This window comes from Tupaia chinensis, unplaced genomic scaffold (assembly GCF_000334495.1).
Source record: "Tupaia chinensis unplaced genomic scaffold, TupChi_1.0 Scaffold000097_1, whole genome shotgun sequence".
NCBI classification, from domain to species: domain Eukaryota; kingdom Metazoa; phylum Chordata; class Mammalia; order Scandentia; family Tupaiidae; genus Tupaia; species Tupaia belangeri.
The window spans coordinates 10,005,215-10,018,497 of record NW_006159559.1 but is presented as its reverse complement, the minus strand read 5'-3'; the positions used below and the strand labels follow the sequence as shown (position 1 = coordinate 10,018,497).

The 13,283-nt window shown below is 38.9% G+C and overlaps 1 protein-coding gene across 7 annotated transcripts; it reads right to left on the bottom strand.

The window, feature by feature from the left end:
- Positions 1-3,346: 3,346 nt before the first annotated feature.
- SMIM8 (small integral membrane protein 8) lies at positions 3,347-12,923 on the bottom strand. Of its 7 annotated transcripts, XM_006143392.3 has the most exons (5): positions 11,989-12,088; positions 11,501-11,596; positions 5,882-6,034; positions 5,480-5,637; positions 3,353-3,709 (listed from the first exon to the last, which is right to left on the bottom strand). In XM_006143392.3, exons 4-5 carry the CDS (start codon positions 5,612-5,614, stop codon positions 3,551-3,553), a joined length of 294 nt encoding a protein of 97 aa, XP_006143454.1. In that variant the 5' UTR covers positions 5,615-5,637; positions 5,882-6,034; positions 11,501-11,596; positions 11,989-12,088; the 3' UTR covers positions 3,353-3,550. The 7 variants fall into 7 exon arrangements, with proteins under 7 accessions (XP_027625721.1, XP_006143454.1, XP_006143455.1 ...); XM_027769920.1 differs by lacking the exon at positions 11,501-11,596 and having other exon boundaries at positions 3,347-3,709; positions 5,437-5,637; positions 11,989-12,118; XM_006143393.3 differs by lacking the exon at positions 11,501-11,596.
- Positions 12,924-13,283: the final 360 nt, after the last annotated feature.

The following is a 13,283-nucleotide window of genomic DNA, read 5'->3' as shown; positions in this document are numbered from 1 at the left end:
GCCTTCCTGAAACTGTATTCCATGGAGACTCACCTACAGTTGCGGAACTGCACGAGACCCACACTTGATCCAACCTTGAATGGAATCTATTTTCCCTATTGTTAAAAACTTTGGACTTGTGACCCCTCTCCCTCTACTCGCAGGTATCGCATTTTCAATGACCCCTCTGGAGGATAGCTGTCTATAGCAGAGATAGAGTAATTGGGAGAGGGGGAAAGGGCTGAGGGTCAAACATAGGACAAAAAACATATTTATATGTATGAAAGTAGAAATGGAACAGTATTGGTGACGACATGCTTGATTAAGACACCATGCAGTTTATCCTGGATGGGAAACTACACTTGGTGTGTTGTGATGATACTCAGGGAATAAATGTTAAGCAATATAATTTAATATAAAAAAATAAATAAATAAATAAATAAATAAATAATAATAAAAAAAAATTAATAGTTTTGTTTGAGCAACAGGTTGTTCTGATAGTCCTTTTGGAGAGCTGATATTAATAATCCTTTACATAAATTTGTTTCAAAATAAAGCATTTCTTCTGTACTTAAAGCCTAAACATCTTGTTTAAGCAGTAATGTAGCTGATTATTACGTGGACATTTACACATAAGAGGTGGTATAGCATGTTGAAAAGATCCCTAGACTTTAGGACCTCTGAGGCAAGGAGACAGAGGTCTCAGTCATGGCTCAGAATTACTGTGATCTTGGGTAAATCAGCCTGTTGTCTTAACCATAAACTGACAGGATTGAATTAGGTGAAACCCGGAGTTCAATATCTTGACTATTTCAAATGGTACTTTTGGTGACTTTGCCCTCTCATTTGGTAGACTGGATGAAAACATCAACACAGCAGGTAGGCAGCCTTTAATACTTTGCACACACATCGGTGCTATAACCTGTAAACATTTTCTAAAAGGTATCATAATTAGGTACTTGCTCCTAAAATTCAATGTGTTTCTTCCCTCACAGTTTTTCACAGCTCTGATTAACTTGGTTCAGCTGCTACCCTGGTTCAGTCACACAGATGCTACATGGCTAAAGGCTGCACAGCGTGGGATTTCTACTGCCCTTCTGTACTACAGTCTCTTGATAGCGCACCCAACTAATATATTCCCTGCCATGAATATCAACATTTTGTTGAATAGTAAAAGAATTCTAAAAGGCAGCAATGTGATATTAAATGCACAAAACTGAAGAACCCTAGTTCTATAGCAAACAAAATACATAAGGTAACCATAAGTAGAATATTTGAATTAAAAGGCAGTTTGTACCACCAAATTGGTACTAAGCCCTTAAGAATAAGATGTTTAGGTTTTAAGCACAGAAAAACCTATATTTTAAACTATATGAAGTACATTATATACAGGCATAATGAAGACATATTTAGGGCTCATGTAGTAAAGATTTAATTTAGTTCCATGCAGATAAACTCAATTAGTTAAGCTCTTTAATATCTACAGAGCAGACCTAATTGCATTCTCATGTATCTTACAAAATCACAATATTAGAAATTAAAATGAACATAATGATAAAACCCTGCCTGTACTGTTATTAGTTGGTAACAATGATACAAAACTTTAGAGATAAGATTATTAGCAAGCCCCAATTAGAGTGATTTGGAGAACAGGGAAAATATTCAGAAATGCAACAGATCAGAACTCTTGTTGGAAATATTTAAATTTTATGAGGTAAACCCAGGGCAGTAAGACAATCTTACCTATTTCTTATCTACTGAGTAGTTCTAGTTTCTAAGTAACTGTATGAACACTTGAGCGTACTAGGCACATGTGTGTGCGTGCCCAAAATCCTGATGGGCTGAAGAACCCTAGTTCTATAGCAAACAAAATACATAAGGTAACCATAAGTAGAATATTTGAATTAAAAGGCAGTTTGTACCACCAAATTGGTACTAAGCCCTTAAGAATAAGATGTTTAGGTTTTAAGCACAGAAAAACCTATATTTTAAACTATATGAAGTACATTATATACAGGCATAATGAAGACATATTTAGGGCTCATGTAGTAAAGATTTAATTTAGTTCCATGCAGATAAACTCAATTAGTTAAGCTCTTTAATATCTACAGAGCAGACCTAATTGCATTCTCATGTATCTTACAAAATCACAATATTAGAAATTAAAATGAACATAATGATAAAACCCTGCCTGTACTGTTATTAGTTGGTAACAATGATACAAAACTTTAGAGATAAGATTATTAGCAAGCCCCAATTAGAGTGATTTGGAGAACAGGGAAAATATTCAGAAATGCAACAGATCAGAACTCTTGTTGGAAATATTTAAATTTTATGAGGTAAACCCAGGGCAGTAAGACAATCTTACCTATTTCTTATCTACTGAGTAGTTCTAGTTTCTAAGTAACTGTATGAACACTTGAGCGTACTAGGCACATGTGTGTGCGTGCCCAAAATCCTGATGGGATGGAGAAATGGAGAAGAGACTGCAGTGTGATTATATCCCATTGAGGAATGCTTCCTTTCTTGCCCCCTCTAGTGGGTGCACACATCCTCTGGCAAATTAAAAAAACAAATGAACAAACAAAAACATAAACTATTTAGTTATATGATCACTGTAACATTAATTTATAAAAACTAAAATAGATAACATTTAGTTGTAGTCAAATAAAAACTATGGGCCAGCTCTGTAGCACAGTGGTTAAGGGAGTCAGATCCTACACTCACTATGGTATTAGTCTTGGCTCTGCCGACTTGAAAAACACACCAGGCACAAGTATGTGTCTGCCCAAGGATAAATGGAGAGAAAGGATTGCAGCGTAACTATGCTCCACTGGGGTTGTGTTCTCTTTCTCTCTCTAATGAATGCATGTGCTCTCTAGCAATAAAAAATATTTTTAAAAATGAAAATAAAAATATATTTCACACTTTTTTTAAAGAAAAGAAAAACTCCAATTACTTTGGGTTATTCTTTCATTTAATCTTTAATAGCTGAGTCAGAGTATCTTTTCAATTAAAGTAAAATTATGAACTATAAATAGCTGAAATGGAAACCAAAATACATGAACTATCTATGACTGCAAAAGTTATCTGTCAGAGCCAATTTGCTTTTTCACTTACCACACTTTAACGTTGACTTCAAGTTTAAAAAGGACAATTTCTCTTATTTTACAAACACAGGTTCTATGCCAGGAAGAAAAGGCAACATTTTCTTTGCAAATTGCAAAACAAAACTAAACTGTAATAACAATTGTAAAGATACAATTTGTCTTAAAATATTAAAAATATCATGCAAATATAACAGTACTGAGTACTTTTCATTATACAGAACTTAATAATAAAAAAATGACTTTTCTTATGTTCATAATATTTAAAGGAAGAAAAACATGAGGCACTCTTTCTGTGGAAAAGAATGAGATAAAATTTATTATAGTGATCAGGTTGCCAATGTTACCTTCTCTCTTCATCAACACATTCTGGAACAAGAAACATGATACTGTGCACTCATAAGGTCCTGCATTTGCAGATTTCGGAGCCCTCAATACAGCTCCATCTGTAGTAACCAGCACTGTTAATCCCACTTAGATGTTTTCCTCCTCATATAACTGTGTCCCTCACTATCAATAGCTTCATAGAGGTCGTTTTTATTCTCTTGTGTTGCATGTAGATAACCAATATAAGCCACGCAAAGTGAAAGGGTTACCAATCCAAAAGCCATTACAGGTTTGTTCTGTCAAAGGAAAAGAAATGATAAAGCCTCATTAAGACAGGCCAGTATCTGTTGCACTTTTCTCTGGACTTCCCAACTCCTTATTACCCAGCAGCATTCCTATGGCAGCATTTCAACTATAATCACTTACTCAGTTCCTTATTCAGTTAGCTCAGCGTCTGCATTATATAGAGATTATAGAAGACCCTTCTCTCCAGTCCTTCTTCCATCTATAGCCTACACATCTCAGACATCTACCCTCAGGAAGGTGACAGGAGAGGGATGAGGCTTCAGAATTTTCAGCTACCTATGTGATGAGAAGTTGCTTAACTTCTCTGGGCCTAAGTCTCTCCATTTGCAAACCTCAAATTAGTTCATTTTATTAGGAAGTAAGGGATGAAATACACATGCTATTCTTCTTGCTCATGGATAACTGGTCAAAAGCCTTTCATAGCACGTATCAGGCATAGCAGTGATGACAACGAATACACTCTTCCCTGGGAACCTACTCTACTACCTCAAAAAATTCACAACAGATCTTTTATTGTTATAATAATCTTAATTTACTGCTGGAAAATCTTAAAAGGGAGATGAAGCTATGATTTTAAAAAAAAGGAAAACAGCTTTCACATAAAGCAAAAACATGTTCACAACTCTAAAGAAGTGTTCTGCCTACTACATCTTGTGATTCCTCAAGCTGTAACTCAGACCCCCCTTTTTGCATGTTCACAGTCAACAGTTCTTAGATAGGTGCAAATGCACAGGAGTGACATAAATATGTAGTATTTTCTGCTTCTGTCACCATACCTGCTGTGTACTACTATTTCAAATGTTAATCACAAAAGAATATGGGTAAACTTTTTTACGTAGATGAACACTTAAGGCAGGCCACATGCTCAGAGCAGTTTAAATTTGCAATTGTTGATATGCTTTTAGCCAATTAAAAGAAAACATTAAAGTTTTTAAAATGTTTTAACTTGATTTAATTATTTGATTGTTAAGCTGACCTATTTAACTTTAAAACAGTTTATACCAGCAACTATATTATTAAAATTCTAATCAGATTCAATACTATTTACATTTATTTAAAAATAGAACTTACATTTAAACATCAAATTCATCAAATCAAGTATATTTGCCAATTTGCAATAAGAAAGTAAATGATTAGCTACCTCCATAAAGAGGGTACAAATGTATTTTTTGAAATTTTCCCAAGATGTCTGCAATACTGCTTAGGTGAAAGTATAGGCTGGGTACAGTGTAAAAATGGTCAGACTTTCATTTTAATCTTTTTGTTTCAGTGGAAGATTTTATTTGCTTAATAGTACCTGACTAAACAATAAAAACTGCCTTTAAATTAAGGCAATGATTAAAACAGCACTTTAGTTTTAGAAATTGATCCATTAAAGTACAACAGTTTTCCACTATAATTCTCAAACATCCTCAATATAGTTTTACATGTATATTTATAAGTGAAACAGCATTTAAATTTTTCCACCCACCTGCTTTTATCCACAGGGATGTCTTATTAGTCAACACAAAATGTCCGTGATAAAACAAACGCACTTTCTATTTCTTTTTTTTTTTTAAAGAATTATTTGCTTAATTTTACTTATTATTATTTTAATTTGACCAGAGAGAGGGAGAGAAAGTGAGAAAGCAAGCTGTCAGGTCCGGGACTTGAACTGTGGGAGTTCAGTCCATTAACCACCACACCACCAGCTGTCCCCAGTACTATTTCTGATCACCTGGTTTGATTAAACACAGTCTTATCCTGGACATATTTCTTACAGGCTTAATGAAGAGCTCTGGATTCACAGCTCGAAATAAGGTCGTTGTGCGCACACTTCTGAGCCCTGGGTTTCGAAAGTCTTTCTCTTTGTGTGGTTCATTTTTAAATGTTGGAGGCTCAGGTGCTGAAGACATCTTGACTAATGACAATTCACTACCTAAAAATAAACAATACATTTTTTCCTTCATAAATGTTTTACTTTGACAAACCTCTTTTAAAACCATTCTTACATTCATCTGTTTTCAATTGTAGCCCTGATATTTACCAAAAGCAACTGTCAATCATCCTGTTTTATGTAATACATGCTCTGTAAATGGTACAAAGTTTCCTTGAGTAAAATGGGTCATTACTTTTCATCTTTTAAATCAAACCAGTGAGGTAAGAAAAGGTTGTCTTCTTACTTTTACAGAAGTCTGGAGAAATGTTGGTTGGTCTGTCACATGGTATCCTATTACACTAAGCAAGGACTAAGGTGGAAGGTCCTTGGTTATCCACTTTCTTCATTTCCTTCAGTTTTCACTCTTCCTCACCTTCTAACAGCCATTCCAGGACACCTGAAGAAAGTACTTGTATCTCTCTGTCGGTATCTTCTACAGTTTTGCCCAGGCCAAATACTCCCCCATTCTCCTCCATTAGCCCACTCAAGCACTAGCGGTCCCAAGCAGTAAGGTTAAGTAGTGATTTGTACTCACACCCTCCCATTCCTATCAGTAACTCTCTGGGAAGCACATATTCCACTATCTTCTTGATTTGAAAACCCTTTTTTTCCCTCTTATCCTAAATGTATCATACTCATTTTTTTTTTTTTAAAAGATTTTAGGGGCCGGCAGGCAGCATGGTGGTTAAGGGGGCTGGACTCCCACATGGCTGACCATGATTCAAGTCTCATTCCTGGTAGCTTGCCTTCTCACTTTCCCTCTCTCTCTCTCTGTTGCTCTCACTCTGTCCCTCTCTGGTCAAATTAAAATAAGTAAAGTTAAATAAAGTAACTCTTAGCCATGATAGTGGGATGGATAAGGATGGATTCAAATATATTTAGAATTTAAGTAACCAATGTTGGCCACCAGGTGTCTACACTAGGTGTTAGTGATGATTCTCCTTGTGCTAAAAACTTGACTATGAATGTAGGGAGAGAGAAAACACACACTGAAGCAATCAATAAAGTGGAAGCAGTATTACAGCCAATGGGCCATAAGAAATGTAAAGCAGGAAACAGTTAACAAATGGACATGTTGTTCAGACTGAATCAAGTCTGAGTGCAACGGTAATTGAAAGTGGGGCATTTGATAAAAATACTAGGAAGGCTTGAAAAGGCAAATACAAAGGTAAAAGTCATTCTCACCAGAAACTGATACAAGTATCATTTTCCTTTTATTACTGAAAATGGCTGCATGTAATTAAAATAAAGATCTCTTATAGAAAAAAAAAAGCTAACGGAGGAGGTAAGTATAGAAAGTACATATCTTAGAGCACAGAGGGGTCCTCTGAGCATAGTTTTATCACATACACTTTGTGTGGGTGACAATGTGCTAGGAATTGAGGATGGTTAAATCACTCAACACCTTAAGTTCAAAATTTTATGTGTGTGTGTGTATGCATATATGCAGAGAGAGAGAGAGCATGACTAGTTATAACCAAGAGATATTTCACTATTTTAAAATTAAAGGGATGTCATGAAATTCAACCTATGAAATGTCTGTGAAAACCTGTGTGTGCATGGTGTTCCAACACTAATTGTAATGACTTACTTCAAGTTACCACAATTCCTTGATCTCCCTTTTTCTTAGCAGAATCTACACTTCCTTTGTAATGACTTACAAAATAAACAATCAAGGTAGTATTTGCTATACTGCAGCCTTCAATGATTCACATTCACCTTAATAATGTATAATTTATGCTAAACTCTTTAAGAAATGACAGTTAAATAACTGGACTGGAAATCCACATGCATTTTTTTTTTTTGAGGGTTTTTGTGATAGAGTGTGTGTGCTCACCAGAGACAGAAAGACAGTGAGAGGGAAAGTGAGAGATCAACCCTGGGAGATTGACCATGCTGCAATTCATTCTCTTCCATTCCCCTCCTGGGATTTTGGGCACACATGTACATGCCCCTGGCATGACCTTCAAGTTCTCAGGTTTGGAACTTGAACCATGCTCACTCATGTGGGTGTCTAGCACTAAAAAACCCATGTCACCTGCCACCCCCCAACCCTGCCATGTGTACATTTAAAAATATTTAATATATCACAATTTCCATTATTAGTGATACTGTCTGGAAACTATGAAAGTATCATTTTCCATTATTTATCATTCTTTCATTAGAAGTGGGATAAGATGCTGTTTTATTGATGTTTCTTTTTTTAATGGAGTCAGTCACTGAAGATGTTACCATCACTTTCCCAAAATTGCTTAGACTTATTTATACTATTTATCAAAATAAATAATTTTTAACAATCATCCATACTGTAAATGTAAAAATAGATTGCTTAAGCTCAAAAGGGTATTAGTAGCCAAAAATGATACATATAACTATTTTTAAAAACAACTAAAAAAATCTTATCACCTAGGAAAACATTCCTCTGTATTTGTTTACATGCCCGTCCCACAGAGGAGTACATGTATGACTAGGACACAAGTTCAAGATGGGTTGACTGAGCAAGTAAAATTCACAGAATGCAAAACCTGAGTCGTTTCTTCACAGATGTGTAAATTATCAGTACTTTTGGGGAATAAAATCTTTATTTCAGCAAGTAAACTTTTAATGTGAAAGTAAAAGTTGACTAGCTATTTTTGAGTGCAGAATTAATACATGCTCCATGTTTAAGAGCTGCAGAACTAATCATAAGATCAAAACATGCAATAACTTGTTCTTACATTACCACTCAAATGAACTGCACATATACAAAGAGTTAACATCTAGCACCTTCCCTTCAGAGCATCCTAAGTCCTCCCATAAATTTCTCCAGCTTTTTTTCCCTATTCTTTTTCTCCCCCACTCCAGGTAACTAGCACATACTGGGTTGGAAAAGTCATGATGGAAAAGTCGTGATGCATTTTTGCATAGAAAAACATAGGAAAAAGACGTCAGGACTTTTCTGACAACCCAATATTTATGTGCGTATGATATTAACTAGTCTCTAGTCCTACTCACTTTGAACATCTGTTTATTTTTAAAGCTGATTCAAAACCCTCATTTACTGTGTTAGAAAGGGAGTCACATTGGGCCAGCAGGTGGAGAGGTGACTAAGGTACTGGACTCCCACATGGTTGAATGTGGTACAAGTCCTGGACTAGGCGACTTGAAGATCATGCTGGGTTCCTGTGCATGTGTGCCCAAAATCTCAGGAGGAGACTAGAGAAGGGACTGTGGTGTAGCCATCCTCCTTAAAGGGTGATTTCTCACTTTCCCTTTCAGTGTCTCTCTCCATCAAGCTCACGCGCCCCATAGCAATAGCCTTACCGAAAAAAAAGAAAAAAAGGAAAGAGAATCACACAAAACACAAATACATATGTATTAGCAGGGATTGCACTGCTCCTGACAGTTTGTTATGAGTAGATAAGGGAACAAGAAGTGGATGATAGAAAAAGTTTTTTAAAAAGAAAAGAAAAAAAAAAGGCAGACCTGGACAGATTGCACAACCAGAGGTACCAGTTTTATTCTTTTTTTTGGAGAGGTTTTTGCTATAGGGCATGTGTGTTCACCAGAAAGAGAGAGAGAGAGAGATAGAAAGTGAGAAATCACCCCCCAGGGGGGTTGTGTGTGGCCAGGTCACAATCCCTTCTCCTCCATTCTCCTCTTGGGATCTTGGGCACAAAGGCACATGCAACCAGTGTGAGTTTAAGCCACCGGGTCCGGGACTCGAACTGCGGTCACCTACATGGGAATTCAGTGACATAGCCATTAAGCCAACTGCTGGCCCCAACCAGTTTTAGTCTTTTGAAAGTGGGCTTGCACACTTAGTGATTATTTAGTGATGTGCATGTGGGTTCACTTGCAAAACAGTCAATCAGGAAACTCTGGCTGTGCTATCCAGGTGCCTCTATTCTTTTCATCTCTCTCTGTAAAAAGATCTAAACGAAGTAGCATGCCCTTCATTTGTCCCTTCCTGATAAAATGTTAAAGCATGAGAAGCCCTCCAACCCCAGATTAATAACACAAGATGTGAGAAGCTATACAAGATGGTCCTAGACAGTCAGAGCATTTATTATGAATGATTTTCCCTCCTTGAGTAAAAGTCTTGCTTAGAAGGAAAATCAAGAATGTATTTAGCAACTGACATCAGACAATTCACCAGCATAAAACTGCCATGACTAAGGATCAGATGGGCTAGTAGTTAAGATGCTGGACTTCCTGGGCCAACAGTTAGCGTAATGGCTATGTCGCTGGACTCCCACGTAGTCGACTGCAGTTCTAGCCCTGGACCCGGTGGCTTAAAACTCACGCCGGGCGCATGTGCATGCATGCCCAAGATCCCAAGAGGAGAATGGATTGCAGCATGACCCCCCCCCCCCCGGGGGGTGATTTCTTGCTTTCTGTCTCTCTGTCTTTCTCAGTCTGTCTGGCGAGCACATGCGCCCTATAGCAAAAACCTCTCCAAAAAAAAAAAAAAAAAAGATGCTGGACTTCCGCATGGCCAATTGCGGTGGGACTTGGTTGCTTGAAAAATCACACTGGACGCTCAAGCATGCATGCCCCCAATTCTGAGAGGAGAATGAAGGTGAAAGAATTGTGCTGTGGCGACTCCCTGGGGGGTGGCGGCAGTGGTGTGATTTCCTACTTTGCCTCTCTCTGGCAAGCGGTTAAGGCACTAGACTCCTACATGGCCCACCACAATTCAAGTCTTGGACATTGAGGCTTAAAAATCATACCAGGCATGGATACCTAAGATCCCAAGGGGAGAACAGAGAAGAGATTGCAGCACGGCCTTCCCAGGGGATGATTTCTCACTGTCCCTCTCATTGGCTCTGTCCATCTCTCTCCAGCAAGTGCACACACCCTATGGCAAAATCTTTAAATTAATAAATATATTTTTAATTTCTTTCATGACAGACAGAATGGAGTTTGAGGGGAGAAAAGAGAAAGAAGATGACAAAAGGGTCTTTTGTCACAATTCCCACACCAGCCTTCCCAGCCACTAGGCTCATAGGTGTTTACAGGTTGACTGGGAACTGAATCTGCAATCTTCCACATGGATCCAGTCTTGCTGGGCAGTGTATTACTATGGTACCATTGTCAGTGGCCCCCTCCAACTTGCTACTTGTAAGTTGTGTGTCTCTGAGTAAGTGACAACTTCTGATTCTGTTTCCAACTTTATAAAAGGGGGAAAACTGTCTACTGCATAGATGTGTGGACTAAATGACAAAACTTAAAAAGATTTAGATGTTCAATAAATGGTAGCTCACCATAGCGCTCCCTCACCCCCTTTAAACAAAGACAAATCTAGTCCCAAAGAGATTGCCTGCCAGGATAGTGGAGTAACCCAGGTCTTCCAATTTCCAGCACAACCTTAATCAACCGCCTCACCCTATCTTACTCCTAAACGGAAAAAAGTTTGCATTTACAAGCTATTACAAGATTCAAGAAAACAAAATATAAACACTTAAGTTTAAAAAATGGGTTCTATATTTGTTGTTTTGTAGTTTTTTGCTATAGGGCAAGTGCGCTGACCTGAGACAGAGAAAAGGGGAAAGTGAGAAATTACAAATCACCCCCCCCCCCCGAAGGGAATGGCCACTTCACAATCCCTTCTCCATTCTCTCAGGATTTTGGACATGTGCATGTTTTCAAACCAGGTGGATTTCAACGGCAGTCCGCCGCGTGGGATTCAGCAGATTTAACCTCAGCGCCACTGCTGGCCCTATATTTGTTGGTGATAATGTAAAACAAACTTTTAAAGAAGTATCTCTTTATCTCTTGTATTTACTGTATCTGAAGAAAGCAGAGGCATAGTGTCAGTAGTCTTACTTGGCTTCTCCCACTGTTGTGGCACCTACACTACCGACAGCGTGGGGGACTTTACCCAGAGACATCTAGATGCCTGAGAAGCTGCCAGGAAAAAACGCATTCAAATTCCAGACACCGTTGCTGGGCTGGAAACGCAAGAATGCCAGCACAGCTGCAAAAGAAAAGTGGCATCTCGTGAAAATGACAAGAGCACGCCCCCATGCAGTTCCCTAAGTACCGGAGCCTAGGTGAGCCGGAACACCATGGAGCTTAGAGGAAAGGGGCGGGTTCTCCCGGACGAGGGGTCCACGTTTGAGAACCCACCGGAGTGTCCGGTGCCTGCAGTGTGAGCGGCCGGAGCGCTCCAGAACTCGAGAAGGGGGTTCCGGGCGCCCACGGGCGGCGAAGATTCCGAGTACCCAAGAGAACCGCCAGGTCGGCGAGGCCGCAGGGCAGCCAGGCCCGCCCAGCCCTGGGACGGCTGCACTATAGGCCAGAAGCCCTGAATCCTCTGGGTCCGCGCTCCGCGACCCAACACCCGCCACAGCTACCACCAACGCTCACCTTCCACCGGCTGAATGTCCTCTCCCCTCCCTCTCTGCCTCCGCGTCAACCTGAGGGAGAGAGCGGTCGAGCGCGACCGGCCTGGCGTGGCCAGGTGTGACTCGGGCCACAGCGCACCCTAGAGTCGGGAGGCTGAAGCGCGGGCTCGCTTGGCCGCAGGGACCAGGCCAGCGCTGGCCACTTCGGTTCTGAGGCCCTCACCCAGGCGCTGGGCCAGTAAGACCTTCGGAAAAGACGGACAAAACAGCCATTTCGTATGGCTGGGATCTAGTGTTAACCATAAATCTTTATAAATTATAATCAGTGAAAACACAGTCGAATGGAACAATTTTATTTGGATACAAGGATATTTATCCTAAGAAGGTACTTTCCAAGACTCGTAAGAAATACAGAGATTTTAGGAAGCTCAGAAACTATTCTAATTCTTTTTAACTCTATCCTTGTAGGGCAGAAAACAAATCATTGATCTACTTAGATGCATAAACTGTAATAAAATCTTTACTAAATATAAAATCTAAAAAAATTTTAATTTATTATTATTTAATTTGCTATAGATCATGTGTGCTCACCAAAGAGAGACAGTGAGACAGATAAGGAGAGAGAGAGAAAAAGCAAAAGCAAGCCACCAGGTCTGGGACTTGAACAGTGGTCAGCCATGTGGAAGTCCAACGCCTTAACTACCACACCACCTGCTGGCCTCAAGGGTTTCTTTTACTAGTAATTTTCTAAAAGGGTGTTCTAGAATGCCTCAAACAAAACTGAAAAGTTTCAAATTCAAATAAGTAATTAGAATTTCCTTACCTTCTCTTCTTTCATTTTTACCTGTCCTTCCAACCCCCTTTTCTTTCTTCTTGTTTCTCTTTCATTAGAAAATGCATGGGTTTTCCTCAAGCCATTTGGAAGTTGTTATACAACAGATGACACACAAAACAGGGTTATTTGTAGATTATAGCTGAGTGTTTTTATTCACAGCCACGCTGCGAATGTGCCAAATTAAGGTAACCTGATGACAAGCTAAAAGCTTTTCTTGATTAATGATAGCAGTTGTTAATGATTCACAGTAAAAGGACTGAAATATTCACAAGAGGATGGTGTCACATGATAAAAGGACTTGAGGGTTTTTCTAAGCTGGACAAGATGCTCATTCTATTTCTGTTTCAGATTGCTAAACCTATACCACTTATTCCAAGCAACTGAAAATGCCCTGTTTCTCTTCCAACCACGTCTTGTAAACATCATACTGTACACATTTTCTTCCAAAAGGGAGCTGCGCTTTGATCAATATTATTCAAGTA

Excerpts from the sequence above, each read along its gene's own strand:
- SMIM8 (XM_006143397.3), bottom strand. The coding sequence starts at position 5,614 with ATGTCTTCAGCACCTGAGCCTCCAACATTTAAAAATGAACCACACAAA. Across the intron at positions 3,710-5,479 it reads CAGAGCTCTTCATTAAGCCT|AACAAACCTGTAATGGCTTT; the intron begins GTAAGAAATATG and ends TTCCTTTGACAG.